General features: G+C 40.9%; 2 protein-coding genes across 5 annotated transcripts in view; one reads left to right on the top strand and one right to left on the bottom strand.

The window, feature by feature from the left end:
* The window catches only part of LOC110473756 (ethanolaminephosphotransferase 1), a 56,370-nt gene extending 49,480 nt beyond the window's left edge, over window positions 1-6,890 (top strand). Inside the window, exons 9-10 of one of the 2 annotated variants that reach the window (XM_031504028.3) lie at window positions 1,246-1,428; window positions 2,471-6,890. In XM_031504028.3, coding sequence (XP_031359888.1) covers window positions 1,246-1,428; window positions 2,471-2,536 — 249 coding nt within the window. In that variant the 3' untranslated portion in view covers window positions 2,537-6,890. The remainder of the gene's footprint in view (window positions 1-1,245; window positions 1,429-2,470) is intronic. The other variant, XM_085572100.1, reaches the window with a different exon arrangement.
* Window positions 5,991-20,805, bottom strand: part of MAPRE2 (microtubule associated protein RP/EB family member 2) — a 98,736-nt gene continuing 83,921 nt past the window's right edge. For all 3 annotated transcript variants that reach the window (XM_021536580.4, XM_085572099.1, XM_021536578.4), the window contains 3 exons: window positions 18,377-18,516; window positions 13,819-13,977; window positions 5,991-8,913 (listed from right to left, as the gene is read on the bottom strand). In XM_021536580.4, coding sequence (XP_021392255.1) covers window positions 8,842-8,913; window positions 13,819-13,977; window positions 18,377-18,516 — 371 coding nt within the window. In that variant the 3' untranslated portion in view covers window positions 5,991-8,841. The remainder of the gene's footprint in view (window positions 8,914-13,818; window positions 13,978-18,376; window positions 18,517-20,805) is intronic.

Below are 20,805 nucleotides of genomic sequence, written 5' to 3'. Positions count from 1 at the left end.
CTCAAATATTTAAGTATAACTATGGTTTAAAACAATGTGAAATCCACCCTATGGTCAGGTTCAGTTATGCAGGCAGAAAAGTTATAGCTTATAGATTGCTTTAGCAATTTATGTTACCCTCTGGAATGATTCCCAAAGGACTCATAAAACCAGTGTTATTAAAAAAATTCACAATCAATACTGAGAATATATGTGAAAATATTAACATTAGGTACAAAGGCTTACTTCTTCTACTATTCAAAGTTAATTATTTTTTCATGGTTTATTTTTGCATTCTTGAGCTTCTACAGCACAAGCAGTAAAGCCAGTATTTCTTTCCTATGGTCAGACTCCTACTGCTGCTGTCATAAGATTTCAGGCACTGCACAGGGAATGAGTTTTTCATTCTTCTGCTGTTTTCAGGATACATAAAATCTATTTTTAACCACATTTCAATTTTGAGTGAAACTAAATCAATAAAATATTTCAGATGTGCCTAAATTCCTTTTCTTTTTTGTAATGGGAACGATATATATGAGATACATTTCTTAAGGAGCCTAAGCCAGACAAAACACTTTGGTGTGCTTAATTGCTTTTAAAATACTGAATTTCAAGTGAATTAGTCTCATTATGTTTCCAGAACTCAGTAGAATTAAGCTAATTGCCTTCAGTTAAACCATGCACCATATATTCATTTTTTCCACCATTCTGAGTGGGATCCCTTTCTCTGGGCCCCCAGCTGCATCTCCAGGGAGCCCACTGCCATGATCGAGCCAAGAAACTGGTGTTTTAGTACATAAAGGAGTGCTAGAAAAGAGAAACAGGATGTGAAAATGTCATATATTGACTTCCCTCCCTTCTATACAATGAACCAGAAGATATTTCTGTCAGGCTGCATGTTTAAAATAACAGCATATTCTCCCAGTGATTAATTAGGTGATGGCACACTTGATTTGAGATCACAACTTTAAAAACATAAGATGGCAAACAAATTCCCCTTTTGTGAAGATGTGCTTCCGCTTATCAAGTGTATCAAAACCCTGTCTCCAGGAAAGGGTGCATTTTAAATTGTAGTGATGTCCTCTAGGGCAGTGAGGCACGAAGGCGTGTGCCAACGCAGCCTTCTCACCAGAAACGAGCCCCATTTTGAACTGCAGCCTTGTTTCCTCCTTACCCAAAGCAACCTGCGGAGAAATTGGAAATACTTTTCCTTAGACCCTCGAGGCTGGCCCAGCGCTTCTCACCCGGCCCCTTTTGCTCCGACAGTGCAAGGTGATCGTCTGCCAGATGAGCAGCACGCAGCCGGAGCTGTTCCACTGGTTCCTGTTCCCTCTGGCGCTGGTGGTGTACGCGGCCATCTCGGGGCTGCTGGGCCGCATGGAGGAAGCGGCTCTGGGCGCGCTCTCCGCCCTGCTCACGGCTGCCCATGTGCACTATGGCGTCTGCGTGGTGAGCAGAGGGGCCTGGAAATGTTGGGGTGGTTATTTTATGTAGTCTGAAGTTAAAAAAAAAAAAAGAAATAGGTTTATTGCAGGCAATACCTTTTTGCATGTGCAGCGACTTCAGTGATGTGAATTATTCCAATGTAGCCGACTGGTCTCAGCTTTAAACCCATCAGAATATTTATGGGCTGGTTTTACGTAGCAGTCGACCCATGAGGCATAACTGCATCAAGCTCTCTTTTTTTGCCTTTCTTCTTCCTAAGGTGACTTGACTGAAAAAATAGGAAGGTAAAATGCAAAGTGACATAAATAGAAATAATAAAATAAGGTCAGCTTTGGTTTGAATCTGCAGGCAAAATAGGTGTCCCAATTTTTTTCTTAGCCCTCTGCTACCATCTCTCAAGCTGGTGACATGAATAGTTTTCCAGTTCATTCAATCTTACCAGCACATTTTTGTCTGCTACATCTCAGTATTGTCATTGTCATCTGAACTACTGCTTAAATTGAGTTTTACTTTTTTTGATGCCCACTTTTCTAAATTGTCAAATGGTCCTTTAGCAACTGTTCCAAAGGCTTTAGCTTTTAGATAAAACACCTTGCATGGTCTCATTTCAGAGGGAGCTGGTCAGCATTCTTTTATTTAAGCCACAGCAATGGGATATAAGGATTATTCTTTTAAAACAGCTTTTTGTCAGCAGACATTGGTGGCACAGTAGAGTCTACCCAAGCAACGACATGGGCCTGTTGGTGGGGGTCAGAATGGATATACCTGGCCAAAATTCACAATTGACTGAGAGGCCCAGCTCCATCACAGCTTATGTCACCTGTGAATCCAGTCTGTAGCCATTTTACTTCCCAGCAGTGTGTTGCAAGAGGAATGTAAGGAAAACAGCTCTCTTGTTTGAATATTTACAGGTTCCTGTGTACTCAGGGATCCCCAAGTATGTGAGGACTGTAGTTGGGTCCTCCCCCTCTTACTGGGAGAGGAAAGGCAGTGAATTGTGAAGCACATACAAAACAGGCTACTAATCTCTGTGATTTCTCTTTAGGGTAGGCAGCTGAGCGAGCACTTGAACATTTACATCTTTTCCCTGAAGAAACGCATCCAAGAGTGAACACCTGCACTATGATCAGACTGTAACACTTGACATGGAGATTTGCAGCTCTTCTGATGTGATAAATAGTTGGAATGAATCTGATTAAAATAACCAAAGAATAGAATAGTACAGATATCTGAACCACTACAACGAGCTATGCAGCCAGATGCTTCATCTCAGAGGAAGATGCCTGTCCAGCAGAGAACTTTACCAAGTTGTTCTGTTGATATTATTCTTTATACCAAGCCTTGTTACTCACCTCTCTTTTGTCTTCCTCCTCCTTACCACTGTGTCCAAAGTCCTGGATGAATCCATGCTGGATGACACAAGATCTTTAGTGGTTTATAACCAGCACTGGTTTTGCCCAGCCTAGTCACCAGTGGGACCCCAGCAATGTGAACCCTCCCTGTACGTCCTTCCCACTCACACATCTGTGCCTGCTTCATTTGCCATATTTATTTTCTCACAACTCATTTCTTCCACACAACCTCCTGAAAGGCTTATGCACATCCAGTCTTTTCCTCACCTCATATGAATGTGTGAAAACAAGAGAATGAGCTCAGAAAGTTATGGGTACAGTAAAGTGTTTTTGAAATGTACAGTTTCGTCCCCATTCTCAGCATTAAGATGAGTCAGCTGACCTGTCAGAAATGCAGACTTAATACAGCAGCAGCTGGCCCTTCTGTTTATTTTCTAGGCAGTAACAAGCACATTGTTTATATTTCAGTAGCAACAAACAATACAGCCTACAAAGGTAAACAGCTGAAAATAAATTTGGCCAGCAAACCTTTGAAGATTTGCCTATTTCTCTTCAAAACTAGTTTCAGTCCAACATCATCTACCAGTGCAAAATGCTAAACAAGTCATTATTTGCCTGTGTGCTTGAAGCAAATTCTTGTGGTTTTAGAAAATGCCATAGGAAAGAGAAACAAGGAATTTTTTTCTTTTAAACATTACATGTTTGCATGCAGATGTAAACTGCTCCCTTCATCTATAATACACGTGGATTTTCTGTGTGCCTTGGAGGAGGGAGTAAGAATTTCAGTTTCATGTCTTTTTATATGCTGCCCTAGCCAGAGGGCCTTTGTGGCCTTGAAGCACTAATTAAATCTGTCCACCTCCCCAAGGTAAGCACAGAGGGATGTGATTGACAGTCTGGCATGTTTATTAACTATTTAACCATCTCCCTTGCCAGAAGCCAGGTGGAAGTGGTTTTTGAGCTGTTGAGCTGAGTCTGAAGTTCATCTTTTTCAGTTCTTAGACTGTTTCTGTTGGTTTATCACTAGCCTGATAATTTTTGCCCCCCAGTTAACTTACCCTTACATCTGTAGCTCCTATTAATATTTTCAGCTGAGTACTGGCAAGTTGTATGAGCAGCTTCAGCTTAAGCCGGTTACAGCAGTTGCCCTACCACAACACCAGCAGGGCTGATTTCCCCAGGCATCCCTTACCACAGGCACCAGGGAACAAGCCTGCACATCAGCTTCCCCTGTTCACAAAGCAGAAATATCGGAAAGTTCCTTCAGGTTTGAAAAAATCCATGTTCCGCCTTCCAAACAAGCACATGGAGCGTCCCACCTCCCAGACAATCAGGTGAGTCACAGTTCAAGCAGCTCCGGGTGTGAGTCAGGCAGAGGAGACAGGTCATGCTGTAATGCTGAGGCAGAGGTTTGCCAAGAGCTGGGCAGGGAAGGGAGGATGCCCTTCAGCACCACTGTGGTCCAGCAGAGGAGGCATCTCCCAGGCTTCTTCCTCACCAGTGTGGCAGCCATACCCTTACCCTCTGTGATGCCCAGAAAACATGGGGTGTCCACAGAGGTGCTTCCTAACTGCCCAAGGACTCCCCTGGAGTAAGTCTGAAATCTCTTTATTTGATGAGGTTTGCCAAAAAAGGTTGTTCTGACTGTATTTGAAGGGGAGTGATGAGTTTGATGTTGCTGCATGCACCCAGCAGTCTCAATATCTGATGAAGTTAAATACTACAGCCGATACCTGAGACACTGCCACAAAAGTCTCACCTGCTTTATAAAGGCAGTTTGTATTTCACCATTCCATCACAAGCATTGAGCAAACTGGTAAGAAAAGAATCAGGATACAATAAACAAAACTCCAAATTGAATGTGGTCATACAGGAGAAACTCTGTGGACAGGCTTCCTTTTTCCATCTGTCTTGCACTTATTTAGGAAACAGCTGGAAATAAGGGTCACAGAAGCAGTGCAATTTGATGCACTGGAAAAGAGTATTTTGAAATATTCATTAAATGAAATTATAAAACTTGAACTACCACAACCTGCCTGCACTTGTACCTTTCTAAAGAGAAATTGAGTATCACTTTTAAATTACATTAATCTCTGGCCAGTTTTTTCACCTTCTGTATGAAAACATGGCAAATAACTTTGTTTTTCCTCTTTAAAGCAATTTATCACTACAATCTGTATAAAGACAGGTGTAAAAAGAGATTGTGGATTGCACGGTGTATATATTGAATTATTAGCTGCTGTAGATGACAACTGGTTCAGTGAATAGGAAGAAAAATGCTTTTCTTCATAGGGCTGTACAGTCACAGATTTATTTTGCAGTCAGGTATGTAGATGACCTAACAGTCCAACAATACATTTTTTTGGTCACATTATGGCAGAAAGTTTTCAACTATCTGAATTGGAAAATATATAATTTTGTTATGCTTTAGAGAATTTGCACTACTCCAAGGACATGCCTTCCTCCTGGTCTTATGAAAAACAACTAAAGAAGAGCTGCTCTCCCAGGTTTGAATGCCTGGGTTGGAAATGGGCTCCTCTGGTCCCTGCTTCATCCTCCCCTCCTTTATCAGAGGCCCAGGGATACCTGGAGCAGAGGGGTGCAGGCTGGTGGCTCACAACAGGGTCACTTTGACACAGAGGAAAAGGGTCCTGATCCAAGGCTCAGAACTCCTGTGCTTGAGCAGCAACTGCTGCAGCTACAGAAGACCAGAGCTGTGAGAACTATAATGAATTTTCCCCCTTCTCTCCCAACAAAACCTCATACTTTAATCTAAAATCTAAGTAGCTTTTAGGTACTGCATTGAAGATTCATCCTTGAATACCTGGCCACTGCAAGGAAGCCCACTGGGAGCTTTGGTACCTTTCTGTAGTGCTCTCTTTGCCTCCTGGCTGCTGCCAGCTTTGCTTTGGACTGATACCCAAGGGAGTTAGGACACCAAAATCTGAAAGCATTTACCATAAAGAAAAATGTGCTGTTTACATGCACATACATACGTGCATTTTCTGTTTTGATTTATAAAAGGGAATACAGTTACTGAGCTCTTGGGAAAACAGATGCTATCCACACACACAGGGTAAGTGAACTTCTGGATTTTTAAAGCAGCTGCCTTTTTCTTCCTGCTCCCATATGCAGCCCCTGATGAATCAAAAATATGTATTTAATCCAGAAAATTATTATTTTGGAATGTTCTGAATAGTCTCTAGAGCTAGACAGATTTTAACATATATTTTTTTATTAAATATGTAAAAAGATAAACGCAAGTCAAGTTATTCACATATTCAGACAAAAATCTACTCTATCATGCGACAGTTTGTGGATAATGTAAAATGACTGATACATCTGAATAAGACTTTTTTGTATCTATTATGCCATTACTTATCTATTTATAATTAACAATACATATGTTTACATTCCTTTCAGTTTACATTTAATATATAACCAAAGCTTTATGGTGTGCTATTTAGTAAAGGTAATTACAAATGCATATTAAAACCATAACAGAAGAATGGGTTACTCACAGGGGGTGGGGGGAAGGACAACTCTTTTCCCTTTCAGAACACTGCTCTCCCCTCAGCACAGCCACATTCCTGGTGCCCCCAAAGAATTTCACTGCCCTGGCTCCCTACATCAGTCCTCTTGATACAAGCAGTGAGAGGGCTATGGTCCTCAGATCAGAAACAGGATGCAAGGAATTTTCAGGAAACAAATTTCAGTTTTTAAAAATTTTTTTCCCATGTGTGCTTCAAAAGAGAGAGAAGAAGAGAGGCACAACAGCCTGGCTATGAACTGTCTGGGGAGCTCAGCAACCCCAACCATTTGCACCTTCAGAAATATGTTTTCCTTTGAAGTGCTCTCCACGCACCTGCTCAAGTATTGGCTGAAGGATGAACTCCAGTAAGCAGAGACATGCTGATGAAATTAAGTTTATAGCCTGATCCTTGCCCCATTCAGAGATCCCTTAAAGGTTAAAGGACATTCTGGAGTCTGGAAAAAAATTAGTAACTGCTCTTCAACAGTATTATGAAGAACTACTGTTTATTACAATGACAATTGTAATAAGTACATATGTTCTAATAAACACAAATACAACAAAAATGACAATTCCCCCCATTTGTGGTGATTCTTGGAAATAATTATTTTGGAAAAACCACGATTTTATAAACCAGACCTTATTTGTAACCAATTGAAATGGGAGAGGAAAGCGGTGGCCTACAAGTTGCAGTACTTTGATTTCATCACTGGGTAGGATGTGAGGTCAATACTGGGTGCAGAGCTGGAAAAACTTCAGTCTGCAGCATCCAGAAACTCTTCTGCTGTGCAGGGGAAGGATCAAGGAACTGGAAATACCTGATCTGGTGCTCAACAGCATTTTATATATTGTTGGTGGTGCAATACAACAGCAGGGTTCTCACATTTAACTAAGAGCCACTTAGCTGCAAAAGATTGATTAGGAATGGAAAATTGCATGTGCATGTGTGTGTGCCTGGGGGCTGATATATTGGAAACCTTTCTATGGAAGTACAAGCTGGGGGCCTAATGCTTTAGAAGCCTATGAACACCTAAAATGATTTAGCTGTTCAATAGGCTGTGGAGTTTTTCAGTGAATGCCAATTGGGATGGGACTTCCACGTACCTGCTAAATCAGCACAACAAACCAGAACTCAGAAAATGAAGTGAGTGAATACCAGGCATTAAATAACCAGAGAGACTACAATGCGCAGTGGTAGGAGAAGAACAAGGAATGCTTTTTATATTTCATACCTCTCTTTATAAAATACCACCATTTAGAATAGGGCCATGGGACCACACTGGAAGGGAACGCTCCCACTGCAGACATCTCCAGTGCACATGTGGTTCTGTACCACACTGGCCTTGAAGGAGGAAGGTTAGCCAAGAGCAGAGCCAGCTCAGTGGCCTCAGTCAGATGGTCCCCTTCTAATCTGTGCCCTGTCTCCAGGAGGACTCCTCACAGCTTCTCCATGCTTTAGAAGCAGCCTTAAACTTGTGAAGTATCTACCATCCATTTCCAGGGGAGTCTGGGGTACGGTTCAGGGCTGCTGCTGTTGCTGTTTTCCCCCATACTTTGCACTAGTGACAAAATTTCTGTCTTCTAGACTTGTATGGCTGGGACAGTGGAAGGGAGAAGGAAAGTGGAAAGAAATGGCTGGCCTACTTTCTCCTTTTCTGAGAAGCAGGAAGCCAAGGATGATGGTACAGACTGTGTCCTGCAGCTACGCTTGTGTCAAGGAGATTTCTCTCCTCCCTCAGCACTGAGCTCTGCAGCTGGAGCTGGGACTGGATTCCTCAGAAAGGAAGAAAAGCTGGGAAATTTCTATTGACTAGTTAGGAAACTGGTAGGGTTTTTCAAAAAGCTTAAGTGGATGTCTGTTCCTCTAGAAATCAGCCAAAAAACATACCATGCAGCTTTTTAACACAGGGGTATAAATCTCCCAGTGAAACAGATGCTCTGCCTTCCATTTGTGAAGGCAGGGAAGGAATAAATGTGAGCAACACAAGCATTTTCCTCCACAACACAACCTCATCGTTGTGGCTTGAGTATGACATCCATTGTATCCCTTTATTTCAACTGTTTGGCCAAATTGATGCCCCAAGGCAGATGTACTAGAAAACGCAAAAGCACCACAAAGTGAGAGACACAGCTAGTGGTACAGAACTCCTTGCCACACAAAATGCCAATATAAATATGTTAGAACAAGTTACAAGTGTATCATACTTAAGACGAAAAAGAAAAAAAAATAAATATATATATTTTTAAAGAGCAGAACAAATCTCAAGCAGCCAAGTGGTGACGTTGCAGTGATGTACAGTAGGTGATGTAGCCCTACAACCTCTTGGGAAGATACACTGAAAGAAGACTCCTGCAAATGCATCTTGGCAAAGTATTGGTACAGAATGCAGTGGTTGGCTGGCACTCACTATGGTACATAAATGTTAATGGCAGACTTGGAGTGAACTGATTTCAAGTTTGAGGCCGCACATGTTCCATTCTCCAGAAGAAAGTTCTCACACAAAACGAAAATTGTCAGAGATGCTGCATGAGTCAGTACTCATCCTGCTGCTGGGGCTGTTCATGGACTTGCTCTTCACCTTCATGCTCATCTGTGTGGCTCTCCTGTAGGGACAAAAAGATTCCAAAACACTCTTCAGCAGAAAGCATTCCTCATGTAATCTTACCCCTTGGTGCTCACTGTAGCATAAAACTTAATAATTTTCATGCAAGGAAGTACAAAATGAGCTGCTACCTGAGGAAAACAAGTATTACATTAAAATGTACTTTCTTTATTTCTAATTGAGGCATATGCAGTACTGTTTCTTTCCTGACAACTTTCAGCTCCACTGTCTGTTATCTGTTCTGGTGAGTGAACACTTTGAATAGTTAGATAGTGGTATGTCAACAGTTAAATGCTGTACCATAGCATCCTGATGTCCTCCCATTTTCAGCTTGTCCAAGGTTTTGTGAACCTGTCCGCCACAGTTTTCACACAATCTTCTCTCAAGATTTAGATCACTAAATGGACAAGACACTTTTACTATTACCTGCCTGAAAAATTCAACACAGCCTCCTTTTTGAGGTCAGGCATATTACTTTCCCAAAATAATACACCCATGTCAACTCCCATAGACTTACAGACACATTTTCTTGGGAGGCTGGGGGAAGAGCTCCATATTCAATGACTTAGAGAGCTACTGTAAAAAGCACTAATTACTAAGTAATCATTTCCCATTGTTTTTATGCTCAGTATTATCCAAAGCTGTCTCTCTGCATATACATTCCCACTGAAATATGAATCCCTGACACAAGGAAAGGCCGTATCCTCGCTGCAGGTGACACCAGTTCCAAACAACTTTCAAATTACAGGCAACAGTCCTACTATCCTGAGTTGACCTCAATGTTATGTGAGCTCAAAACGTCTGGCTGACTTTTAGAGCATCCCTTCTGGACTGCCATTAAGCACAGCTGCATTTACAGCTTTCCTCTCAAGTGCTTTCCATCTTTCCACAGCACGGTTCACTGAAGAGATCCTTCTCGTGTATATTCTGTCCTGCATTAGTACTGCTCTGCTGTAGGCAGCTCCAAAGGAAAACACTTTTCCAAGACACTGAGCTGCCATTCAAAATCTGGCATCTCCAGTGGGCTACCTCTGCAGAACCCACCTGGCTCCCTAACTTTTGTTAGAAGTAAGCAGGTTGAACGAGAAAGTTTAAAAAATTGCTACTGCTAGGTTTTCAAATATGACACAAAAATCAAAAGAAAAGGAAGGCTATCATTTTAGTTTCCCCACAGCAGTCCAGAGCAGCTTACAAAACAAACTAATTCCTTTCTGGCAATAAAATATTTATCTAAAGAGCAAAAGAGGAATAAGGTTCCTAACATTTACTGATACAATGGAAAGAGTCATTAATTTACCACATACAGAAACAGCCCAATTTCAATTGAAAGCAAACTTTCTACCACTCAGGTGCCCTTTTCAGGTAGAAGTCATACATCAGTCATGGCAGCTGAAGTTAAGCACGTTTTGGCCTTTTGGAGGAAATGATGCCCTTATTCCATACAGTACCTAAAAACTGCAGCTCCTGTGATGGGCTGCAAGGGTGCAGGATGTGCAGAGAACAGGAGGTTCACAGGGAGGAGCTGACAGCTGGGAGAATGTGACCCTGCCCTGCAGGGTGAGAAAACTGAAGCTTCTTTAGCTGCAGTGAGTGATGCTGCCTTAACCCCATCTGTCCTGACCCTCCTGCTGTGCTGAGGTGACCTGCTTGGGAAGGCACATGCTCCACAGGCCCTGTGTGATGACATTGTTAGAAAGCCCACTCGTGCAGACTTTCTGGGTCATGTACATGCTTTCCTCTCATCCATACAATAGGAAAAGCCTCTAAGCACAGGGAGTGGAATCTACTTCACAGCTCTGAAGAGGAGTGGTGGCCCCTATTTGGCCAGGTTTATCTTTAGTGGAAATAGTGAATCGTATGATGTAACTACCTCAGAAGTTGTTCTCAGGCTTGGGACATGTTTTTCAGTATGTACAGCTTGTATAAATACACGAAATGGGAACCATAAGAGTCCAATTACTTTGGGACTGTGGAATCTCATTGAACAGCATCCCCTAATAAGGGAAGTAGTGGAAGATGTATTTAGAGCATTTATTTCTGGCTTGAGCCAGATGACCATGGCCATCTCTGTCTCCCATGTTGAGAGATGGTCTCTTTTGACCCTTAGATCCATCTGCCTCAAACTATTCAGGTGTGCCTGCAGACTGAAGATTTAGACTATGAAAGTGTTGGGGAAGCCAGGGGCCTTTTCCTTAAGTAGCAGCAGATGTAGAAGCTGCTAGAGCAGAAAGTTACCAAACCAGCTGCATTTCAAGCAATTGCTCTGGGAAACTGAGCAGAGCAACTGAGATACCCAATATGAGCAATTCTCCCAGCTTCTACATGAACTGAACCACAACAGCCTGTGCAAGAAAGCAAAAGCTCTTCTACATGACCAAGTGCTTTACACACTGAGAGCTTGAAAAGTAGGCACACATCTCTCCACCGCTCAAATGTAGCCTTTGAGCACTGGCAACTTTGATGTTTTTGATGAAGGAGTAGGATTACAAATGACCAATTCATAATTTAAAATTACAAAGGTCTACAGAGTGGTCAGACATGACAGTAGAAGATATGCTATTCCTCTTGCTTAAGCAGAGACATAATGATGGTTTAAGCAGAATTGTAACAGGGAAAAGAAAATGAAGGCTCTAAAGAGAAGGAACCAACTGGATTGATATTTGCACTGCTCAAGCTCACCAAAATCAAGCAAAAAAAGAAATTAAAAAAAAAAAGAGAAAAAAAAGTTCAGTCTTGAAAGATTAGTTCTTAGTGAATTAAACAAAACAGATGTTTAGGAGGTGACATGACTGAAACTACACTATAACTGAACTTCTGAGAAAAAATAATTACCTCATTCTCCATCCCAAACATGAACCTGATCAAAATCTCTTCAGTGCAATACTACAATAATCAAACACCTGAGGAATGAGCCCTTGAGGGACTGAACTCTATACTTGTATTTTGAATAATTCTGTACACAATTTACCTAATAGCCTCATGGCCTGACTAGGAAAGCCAAACTGCGATTACCAAGGGATTAATCAGCAAAATACTGCAAGATAAAGAATTTGACTTGGGACAAATTCATTACAGAGGCAGAGGAAAAAAACCCCAGTTCTGAAGGGCAAAGAAAGGAAATAAGAGAGTGAAGTCCAAAAAGTAGGCAGGATCTGAACCAGCACTAAGCTACAGTTTTTGGTTTAGTGCTAATGCATTTGGGTCTCTCCTCAGCAAGTCACTGTCTATCTGTTAAGCTGCAGAGATCAAGACTCCCACAAAAGGAGTAAAAAAAACGTGTGAGGAATGGCCTCTGTATTCCTCTCTGGAGGAGCAGTGCTTTCCTACTGTAGTGACACACCCAGTCTCCAACAGTAACCACATTTCAGATGAAAGCACAGTTGTTGTCCGTAGTTCACATGTAGGCATGGGTGATGATTTCAACAGAGAAAGGACTCGGGGGAAGAAGCAGATAAAACACTGGGAAACGAACTGAAGTAGAACATTTTGTAATGTGTTCTGCCAGTAAGGAAAACTGCAGAAGGAAAAGCAACAAATGAATTCCTTGCTGTGGAACCACTTTGCTATCTAAGCCAACAGACAGATAGATGTGGTAGGGGTATGGGGTGAAGAGGGATTTTTCTGGCTTTGCTTTATAAATAAATCACTGCTCTTGAATCCAGAAGACATTTTCTCTGACCGCTGTATATATATGTAACACTTTTACCCTGTTATCACATGTCTGGCAAATTTGTCTTATTGTTTATTCCTATGAAAATAATGTTTTCCCCCTCCTTTTCCTCCCTAGCACTCACTCTGCACTGCTGAACAAATCCTCTTTTCCTTGTCACTTCTCATCTGAGCAGTGGCACCTGTTAGCTTCAAACTTGTGGTTCTCTTGCACCTGACTTTCAAATATTTAGGCCCTACATTAGCCTTTTTTAGAAAAAGTATGTTGAATAAGTAGTTCCTTCAGCAGTAGTTTTGATACTAAACTAAGTCAGCTGACTGCTGCTGCAACAGCTTTCTGGGAGCAGATGTAAGAACAGCCTATGGTACCACAGTGCTGCCAAGGGATTAAGTTGATGCTTGTACACTCTGGAGCCAAAGCCTTCCTCCACTGGTGCCTGAAGGGTCAATTGTCAGTACAATCCATACAGGGATTTGGTTAACATGAATGGGAGTAGTTCAGCTAAATCTCCACTGAATCATTATCCCTGAATGTCTCTGAGGAATTTAACCAGCACCCTTTGCAGCTTCTTGCTTTGTTCAGTGTCTACACAATTAAATCTAAGATGCAATGAGATTCTTGCTTAATCTTGCAGACAATACACTTCTGAAATTTTGCTAATAGAGGATTATTTGGTTTGCACAAGGAAGAATTCTGCCTATAGCAACAGGATAAAAAATGCTAAAGAGCATTATCTTTGTAGATATAATTATGTGTTTGGCAACCTGCACCATGCATCTTCCAACACTGCTGCATGGGCCAGAGAGGATTCACAGCTGTAGACAGGGAACAGCACCTCTGTCAGAATTTTTGGGATTTTCAGCACTTTAAAGAACATGAGTAAAAGACTTCATGCACATAGGGGGAGATGAAAAAAACAAAACTAAGGCTCAGAACCATATGAAATCAATTTAAAATTGTGACACAGACTCTCCCCTTTTAGATAAAGCTCAGCAAACCAAGAATACAAAACCTACACCGAAGCAGTGAAAAGCAACAAACCTCCTGAATCCTCCCCTCAAGCTAAAAAGTCTGTTGTTTGCAATTGCAAACAACAAAATTTGGGGAGGAGTCAGAGGAATCCTAGCTGCTACAGTTCTGCAGTTCTAAATATGGGATATGACAATACTACACCAATAAAATTTTATGTAATTAAGCTTTTTTTGTTAAAATAAAAACCATTTAGCTTCAACTTACGTGTTCATCTGAAGCATAAAGGACTTCCATTAGCCGATTGACAAGGTCATTATTCTCTCCCCCATGCTCTTGGCAGAGAAGCTCTATCTCCCTTAATTTGCCAAAGTAGAAATCCCTTTCCTTCTCCACGCCTTCAAGTGCAAGTTTTAATGAATGTACCTGTATATAAACCAAGACATGATGCATCAGTTTTGAGGTGCACTACAGACAAAAGAACACAGTCTAAAATTTTGTATGCAAAACAATCTTAAATACATATTTTATTTTATAGCTTGAAATGAAGTTCAGTTTTCTTTCTGCAGTGCTAAATCAAACCTTACTCCTCAGAGATTCAGGCTCCTCCACTACTCCACCTGCAGACATCTTAACCTTGATCCTTAAAGGTCAATTTTCTCAGCACTCCTTAAAAACTGAAGCTCAAAGCAGCAGTGCAGAAATCAGGGCTACCTAAGGCATGTCTCCTAATAGGGCTGCCAGAAATGTCATGCAGTGGTAACTCATAAAACTTTCAGCTCAGTACTTGCATTATTTTGCCTGGACAAATGTGTAGCTGTTGGGAAACCTACAATATCTCCTTGCCTAAAAATACATTGAACTAGCAGAGGGCAGAAATAGTCTAGTTAGGAAATTAAAAGGTCCTCTAGTTACAAATGCGCTATTTCTATGCTGGTTTTCCACCTCTACTGTTCTGCCTCCTCACTTACCACAGTTTACAAACCTGTGTTTCAGCACCCTGCTGCCATGACTGGGTGCACCATGGGCTATTGCTCTGACTGATGTGCTGTTTCTATAACAAATTCTCAAATGCCAAGTACCTTTCTCCTTGCAGCCTTGCTCACAAGAGTCTGCAAGTTATGCTGTCAGCCTCAATTTCACCACTAGGACTGCTGCAAATAATTAATGGGCAATGAAGCTGTTAATGATTAGGCTTTGTATAAATCATGACAGATGCTGCAATATATTTTTATACATACATATTTTAAAAATAAAGGTTTTGTGGGAGCATAGCATATAAACTTCTGTCTAATGGGGTATATGTAATCAGGATAACATCAAGTGGCTTGGAAATTCAGAGGATAGCAGCGTAAAAACCAACAGAAATAATCACAGATAAATGCTGTCTACAATAAACACACTGACCACAATCACATCCAACTACAGCCAAATTAACATTCACATTTTAAAGCCTGCAATTTTACAAATTATTTTCTAAATAAACATGCTAAATAAATTAAATCATATCATACTACATTTCAGTGAACTGATACAATTTAATAGAAACTTCTGTGTTGCCAGTTCTACTGCAAGTTAATTTATTTCCTTCACTAGTAAAAATACCAGCAGAGTTCAAACAATGCTTTGATAGCCTACTAAATCTTTTCAGTTTGCTTTTCCATGACTGTTGAGCTAGGGATGCCTTCTTCTGACCTTTGATTGCACTCTCAAAGGCATCAAGCAGCAGAACTGACCTCTTACCAGAGCAGGATCTCAGGGCATCTAATTTATGCACTAATTCATTTCTGACCAGCTGTCTAAGTGTGACACTCAAGTCTTCCTTGACAGTTTGAATCCATTATGGATATAATGACCAGTCACCTTAAAATAACTATGTTTTTATAAAAATAGGAATAGCAAAATGAAACAAGAGTCTACAATATTCTGGTCTGTAGATGAAGATCTCATACTTAGGATGTGCCTTCTGGAACTGCCACAGCATATTGCTTAGAGCAGTGCCTGAATAGAGCCAGAATAAGAATGTAAGTGCTTCCAGATTTCTTGCTCTGTGCTTGCTAGAGCTTGGGAAAACAATGAACTTCAGCTGAAAAACTGTCAGCTAATAGCTGAGACTATCTCCCCTTCTGACCTATTTACTATGAAGACATTCTCCTGTTTTCATTCTCTCAAATTCATAATGTTTAAAGAAACAAAATCCTTAAACTATATAAACATATGCACGGACTTAATTAACTACTGTATATAGTAAACATTTTTATAACCAAACTAGATATGCTTTCCTTCAGTTCCAGCTACCTGTCTGTGTCACGTGAATCCATACTTCTTCAGATACTTTGCACATCTGCATCCTAGTTTTTCCTTCCATAAGTGTGCCAAAAGGCTGACACTTGAGGAACAGCTCATGTCACCCCCCATGCTCTATTTCTGGACCAAAAGTACTCCTCTGCAACCCAGTTAATGGTGCAAAGGCAGCAGTTCCTACTCACTGGTCTTTTCTCTGATGGCATTGAGTGGTACATGAATACTCACAGGGCTGCAGAGCCAGGCTGCAGATTAGGCCCAGCTGTAGACAAAAAGCCACAATGATGCTGTTTTCAGAAACTACATGTATATCAGCACACAGATAATAGTTCCTGGGACCGTTCTCCAAATTTAGAAGTCCCTTCTCTGTATGCAATAGCCCCTGGTTTCTGTTGTTCCCTCAACTGTACTCAGACACTCTTTGGGGGAGAGAGTAATTTCAATGCTATGGGTAATCAAGTTCCAGTGCAGAGTGACGCTCCCTGGAATTTAATTTTGGAGTTTAATTTACTGGTACAGTTTGAATATAATTTTAAGGGAAGCTTTGAGATTGTAGGGAGCCATTAACTGGCAAATGTTAGGGACAATTATTAAAAATAGCTCATTAAGCTACACAATGGTAAAACAAAGTGTGCAGACATCCCCACTTAAACTTTTCTGCTACAAATTGCATGGAAGTTCAGATGTTTCAATCTCCCCCGACTGCTATCCATGAAAGGAATGAAAAAACTATTAGAGCCACACAGGACTCTGATATCCAAGACACAATTCAGCACTTCTTACTTATAATCAACAGAAACACGGTAACGGTGACTGCTGCCCTCATCTCCACAGCTGCTGCAGAGTAGTAAAAACCAGGCAATTTGGCTCTTGCAGCATGTTCACACTGGGGGTCAGGAAAACCTGGCTCAGAGCTGCTTGCAGCATAGCTTTTTTGGCTCGTGTAATATGGCCACAGTTTACAAGTATCCATTAGTGGGAAATGAGATACCAAATGCTGTCAGCATTAAGAAAAAAAGCCTTCCAGACCATTCTAGCTAGATGATGTCTCTTAAAAACGAGCTATTAAGGAATCAGTTTTTCATAGCCTCAAAATTTCTTCTCTTTGGTGATGGGGGAAATCATCAGTTTTGCTTCAGGGTTATTTGTATATAAAGCTTAAGGTTTTCACACGTGGAACGTGCTAGGAATATGTTAGCAGTGGATATGATAGTGGCTGTCTGTTTTGGTAAAGATCAAATGATTCTATGTTGCTCAGATGCCAACCAACTCTTCCTCCTGAAGCAAACACATTCTGACTTCTGAGTACAAATGTTGCAGTTTAAGTTGCATTAAGCTGACACTTGAACTCTGCTTGACATTGATTAGAAAAAAGGATTCCATGAAAAATATATACATCCATTCCTTGTGCAACATTTAAAAACTTTTCTGTTACAGCAACAAACTAGAGCCCATTGGGAAAGCTGGTGGACCCTGGTGTGCTCTCTGCTGCTCAGAACAATACCCTGAATCTATAGAATGCCATGTCTGGGATGCAGCTATCCATCCACCACCTTTCCGTGTACAACTCATCAAAAACATGCAAACCATGCCCCAGCAGGCTGAAATCATTGTTGTTCAGGTCAATGAAAGTCTGAAACTGAAATGCCCTTAACTGTGGAAAATTATACTTGATCCAGAATAATGATTGCTTCCTGAATGCAGCTGCCAGGAACTCTAACATACGAGTTTTTTCCTTTCCATTTTCCCTCACCAAGGACAAATACAGGGATCGGGGCTCATATAGTGGCATTTACACCATTCTGACAGCACAGTCTTAAGCCAGATGCAGGTATTTATTCTTGTCCAGTGCAGACACTCCTGCAGTTCAGAAATGAGAGAATGGTGTAAAGCTCCAGAGCATAAACAAAAAATGAAGTCCTTACATTCCTAACATTACAGAAATTCTGAACCTTTTAAATTATATCACAAAACATTATTTATAACTAAGTATTCTCAGCAAGGTAGATTGCATCTTCAAATGAAAATAGTGTGTTAGCTTCTTTAACACCTTCCTTCCAGAAAGCAGAGCACAATGCTTTAGACTCACTTTAACTGCAAATCTCTTAACACCTTGGTATGACAAACAGGCTAGTTTTCTCCACAGTGGCACATTAAATTATTTATTTAAAATTAGTAATACACAAGAGCAAAGACACTATTTGGATTTTTCCTATCCAAGTGAAATAAAAGATATATTTCAACATCTAATAAAATTATCATGCTTCAGCAAGACTTACCTGTCACTCCTAAGATCCTAATTTAAAAATACTGGCAAAAATCAGTCATCTCTGCCAGACATTATTTTTCACAATAAATCTCTCTCTCTTTTTTTTTTTTTTAAATTTCTTTCCAGCTGAACTATTTCCACTTTTTGTCCCTTTGTAATTCTGAAGAGCATCATTCATCAGAAGACAATATTAGATTTCATGCCTGCCTGTGACAATGAATGCATCTACTTTTGTGCCTAAAGCAAATTTACCTGTTCACTGAGCTGTATGACTTGAGTTTCCAAATCTTTATCTGATTTGGATGCTGAGCTGCTTGGTGTAGCTTTTTTTGCTGAAGATGGGCGAGAAGGTGTTGATCCTGGTTTAGAAGCTGGACTGGATTTAGCAGCACCTGAAAAACACAGTAAATAAGTAAACCTTAAACAAGATTGATCTCTGTAATAAATGCATTCCCATTAACCTGGTACTGAAACACAATAATTGATCTTACAGCCATCCATCCTCTCTCTTACTTCAAGGTGACAGTAGAGGAAATTCCACTGCTGTTATGCCTTGGGAAAGGAAAAACCACACTTCCTACCAATCTGAGTTTGCTACTGAGAGTGAGGCAACTCTAAAACCAAAATAAACAACATCACACCAGGAATCAAAAGTTCCCTTGGATGTGAGCAGCTTTCAGCTCAAAAAAAAAAGTGCTGTTAAGCGAGCATTCCCCCAGCCTATTACTTAACATACATAGTTATCCTCAATTTCCCTGGAGAAAGACAGTGCTGAAATAAAGTCAACTAAACTATCTCTGTGCTTTTTTTCATTTTCAAATGTAAACCACCCCGAGAGCAGGGCATTGAAACTCAGACAGAGCAGAGTTAAAACCATTGGTGAATTCACAGTCGGCCACAGTGACCAGAAGATGTATTTTGATATCCTTAGGTTTTCCTATTTCCTTTAAAATTACTGGTGCTGTGAAGCTGCCAGAATATGGAGCAACATCTTCACTGCAAGTAATGAGTGCATACAGATACTCTTTTTCTGCAATGACTTGGCACATAAATGCCCAAGCAGAAAACAACAGTTGTGTGAAAGGGTTTGCAGTGCCTTCACAGGAACCTCCCAGCCAGCTTCTCCTGCTTTGCTCTGCCTCTCCATCTTTCATGTCTTGATGCTGGCTGTTCCTTACAGTCACTCAGCCCAAACAAGAGTGCCTGGCTCACAGCTCTCCCACTGCCTCAGCTCCCACAAGCACTGCACTCTGACTCGGCCTTTTCCTTATTGCCTCCAACAAGGAATAAATTTGAGATGCACTGGACAGACATCTGATACTGGTTTGCTTAAGAAGACAAAACAGAAACCCAGCCTCTCTCTGGCCTCTTTGATTTATTAAGCAGGCACATGAATCAGAGGTCCTGCTCAGCAGCACCCATGTTCATCGCTGATTCCTACAATGAGCAAAACACAGTTGTCCAAATGTGCTGACAGGCTCCATGCCATCCTCCACCATCAAATGCTGTCAGTTCTGAAGCCTGAGCCATGCAGGAGACTGCCCAAATCCAGCAGGCACCCAGCTCCCAGCTGAGCTCCGAGCTTGCTGTTCACCAGTTCCAGAGGGATTTTGCTCAGGCTTTCTCAGCAGCCACCTTCTACCCCACACCTCGCCAGCTGCTTCTCCCATAGGATTCCTTGATTTATGGCACACCATAAATTGTTCTAAGTTGTAATTTCCACAATGCATCCCCAGTGGCAGACAATGCTCTAATAAAGCAATTCTTTGAAAAACCAATGTATTAAAAAAAAGCCATTACTAGGAAGAAACTGCAAGGAGGCAGGGAGAGGAAAAGACAGCCTGTGGGGCTGTCCATATGCCCAGACTGTGGAGCTCACAGTTTCACTGACCTAGAACTGTGATAGTCGTTCATTGGATGAGTTGGAAAGTGATGGGAAAGGAGAGCACCAATGGGTTATTTAATCAAGCTTAAGCTTTCCTGATCTAGTCACAGGCCTCCCTCTGTAGCAAGCATCTCCCCCCACCCCTATGGATAACTCAGTATTAACTGGGTCACCTAAAGCCAACAGAACACAAACAAACAACTTGATAATTCAGTTAGCATGTGCAAACATTTCTGTGCAAGACAGCCATCCTCTTTTTCTATGCTCTTTAATATGAAACAGATAAGGGGGGAAAAAAGCATACTGGTGAGAGTTTTTTTGTGGTTTTGTTGTGGATTTTTTTTCCCTTTTGTTTGGTGTTTTTTTTTTTTTTTTTGGTTTTGTTTCTTTTAGAAACTGGTGAGTCCAATAGCCGCCATGTCTGTTGCACACACAAACTCTTCTCTAGCATATTTCAGATATAGTACACAGGCTTGCTAAAGCTTTTTTAGCACTTTTTTCACATCATACTTAGATCAGCAAAGAATAAATAATTAGTTGAAAAACATTAAAAATGCTAAGATCTTTCGCTGCTATTTTTCTTTATGAAATTAAGCTAAACTTTAGCATTCTGCCTTCAATGCTTTCTAGATTCAGCCCATATTATAACTGTAAATAGCAGCTGCTTTAGAGCAGGATTGCTGAAATGTTCTCAAAGCCAGGAAAATAATTTTCATTTGGATTAGCAGATAAACAGAAGTAAACTAGTGTCAAAATACACAATAAGAATGCACACATGAAATAAAATCACTTTGAC

Source organism: Lonchura striata, chromosome 2 (assembly GCF_050655825.1).
Source record: "Lonchura striata isolate lonStrDom1 chromosome 2, ASM5065582v1, whole genome shotgun sequence".
Lineage (NCBI taxonomy): Eukaryota > Metazoa > Chordata > Aves > Passeriformes > Estrildidae > Lonchura > Lonchura striata.
Note: the sequence above shows the minus strand (reverse complement) of the source record. Positions and strands in the feature narration are given on the sequence as shown.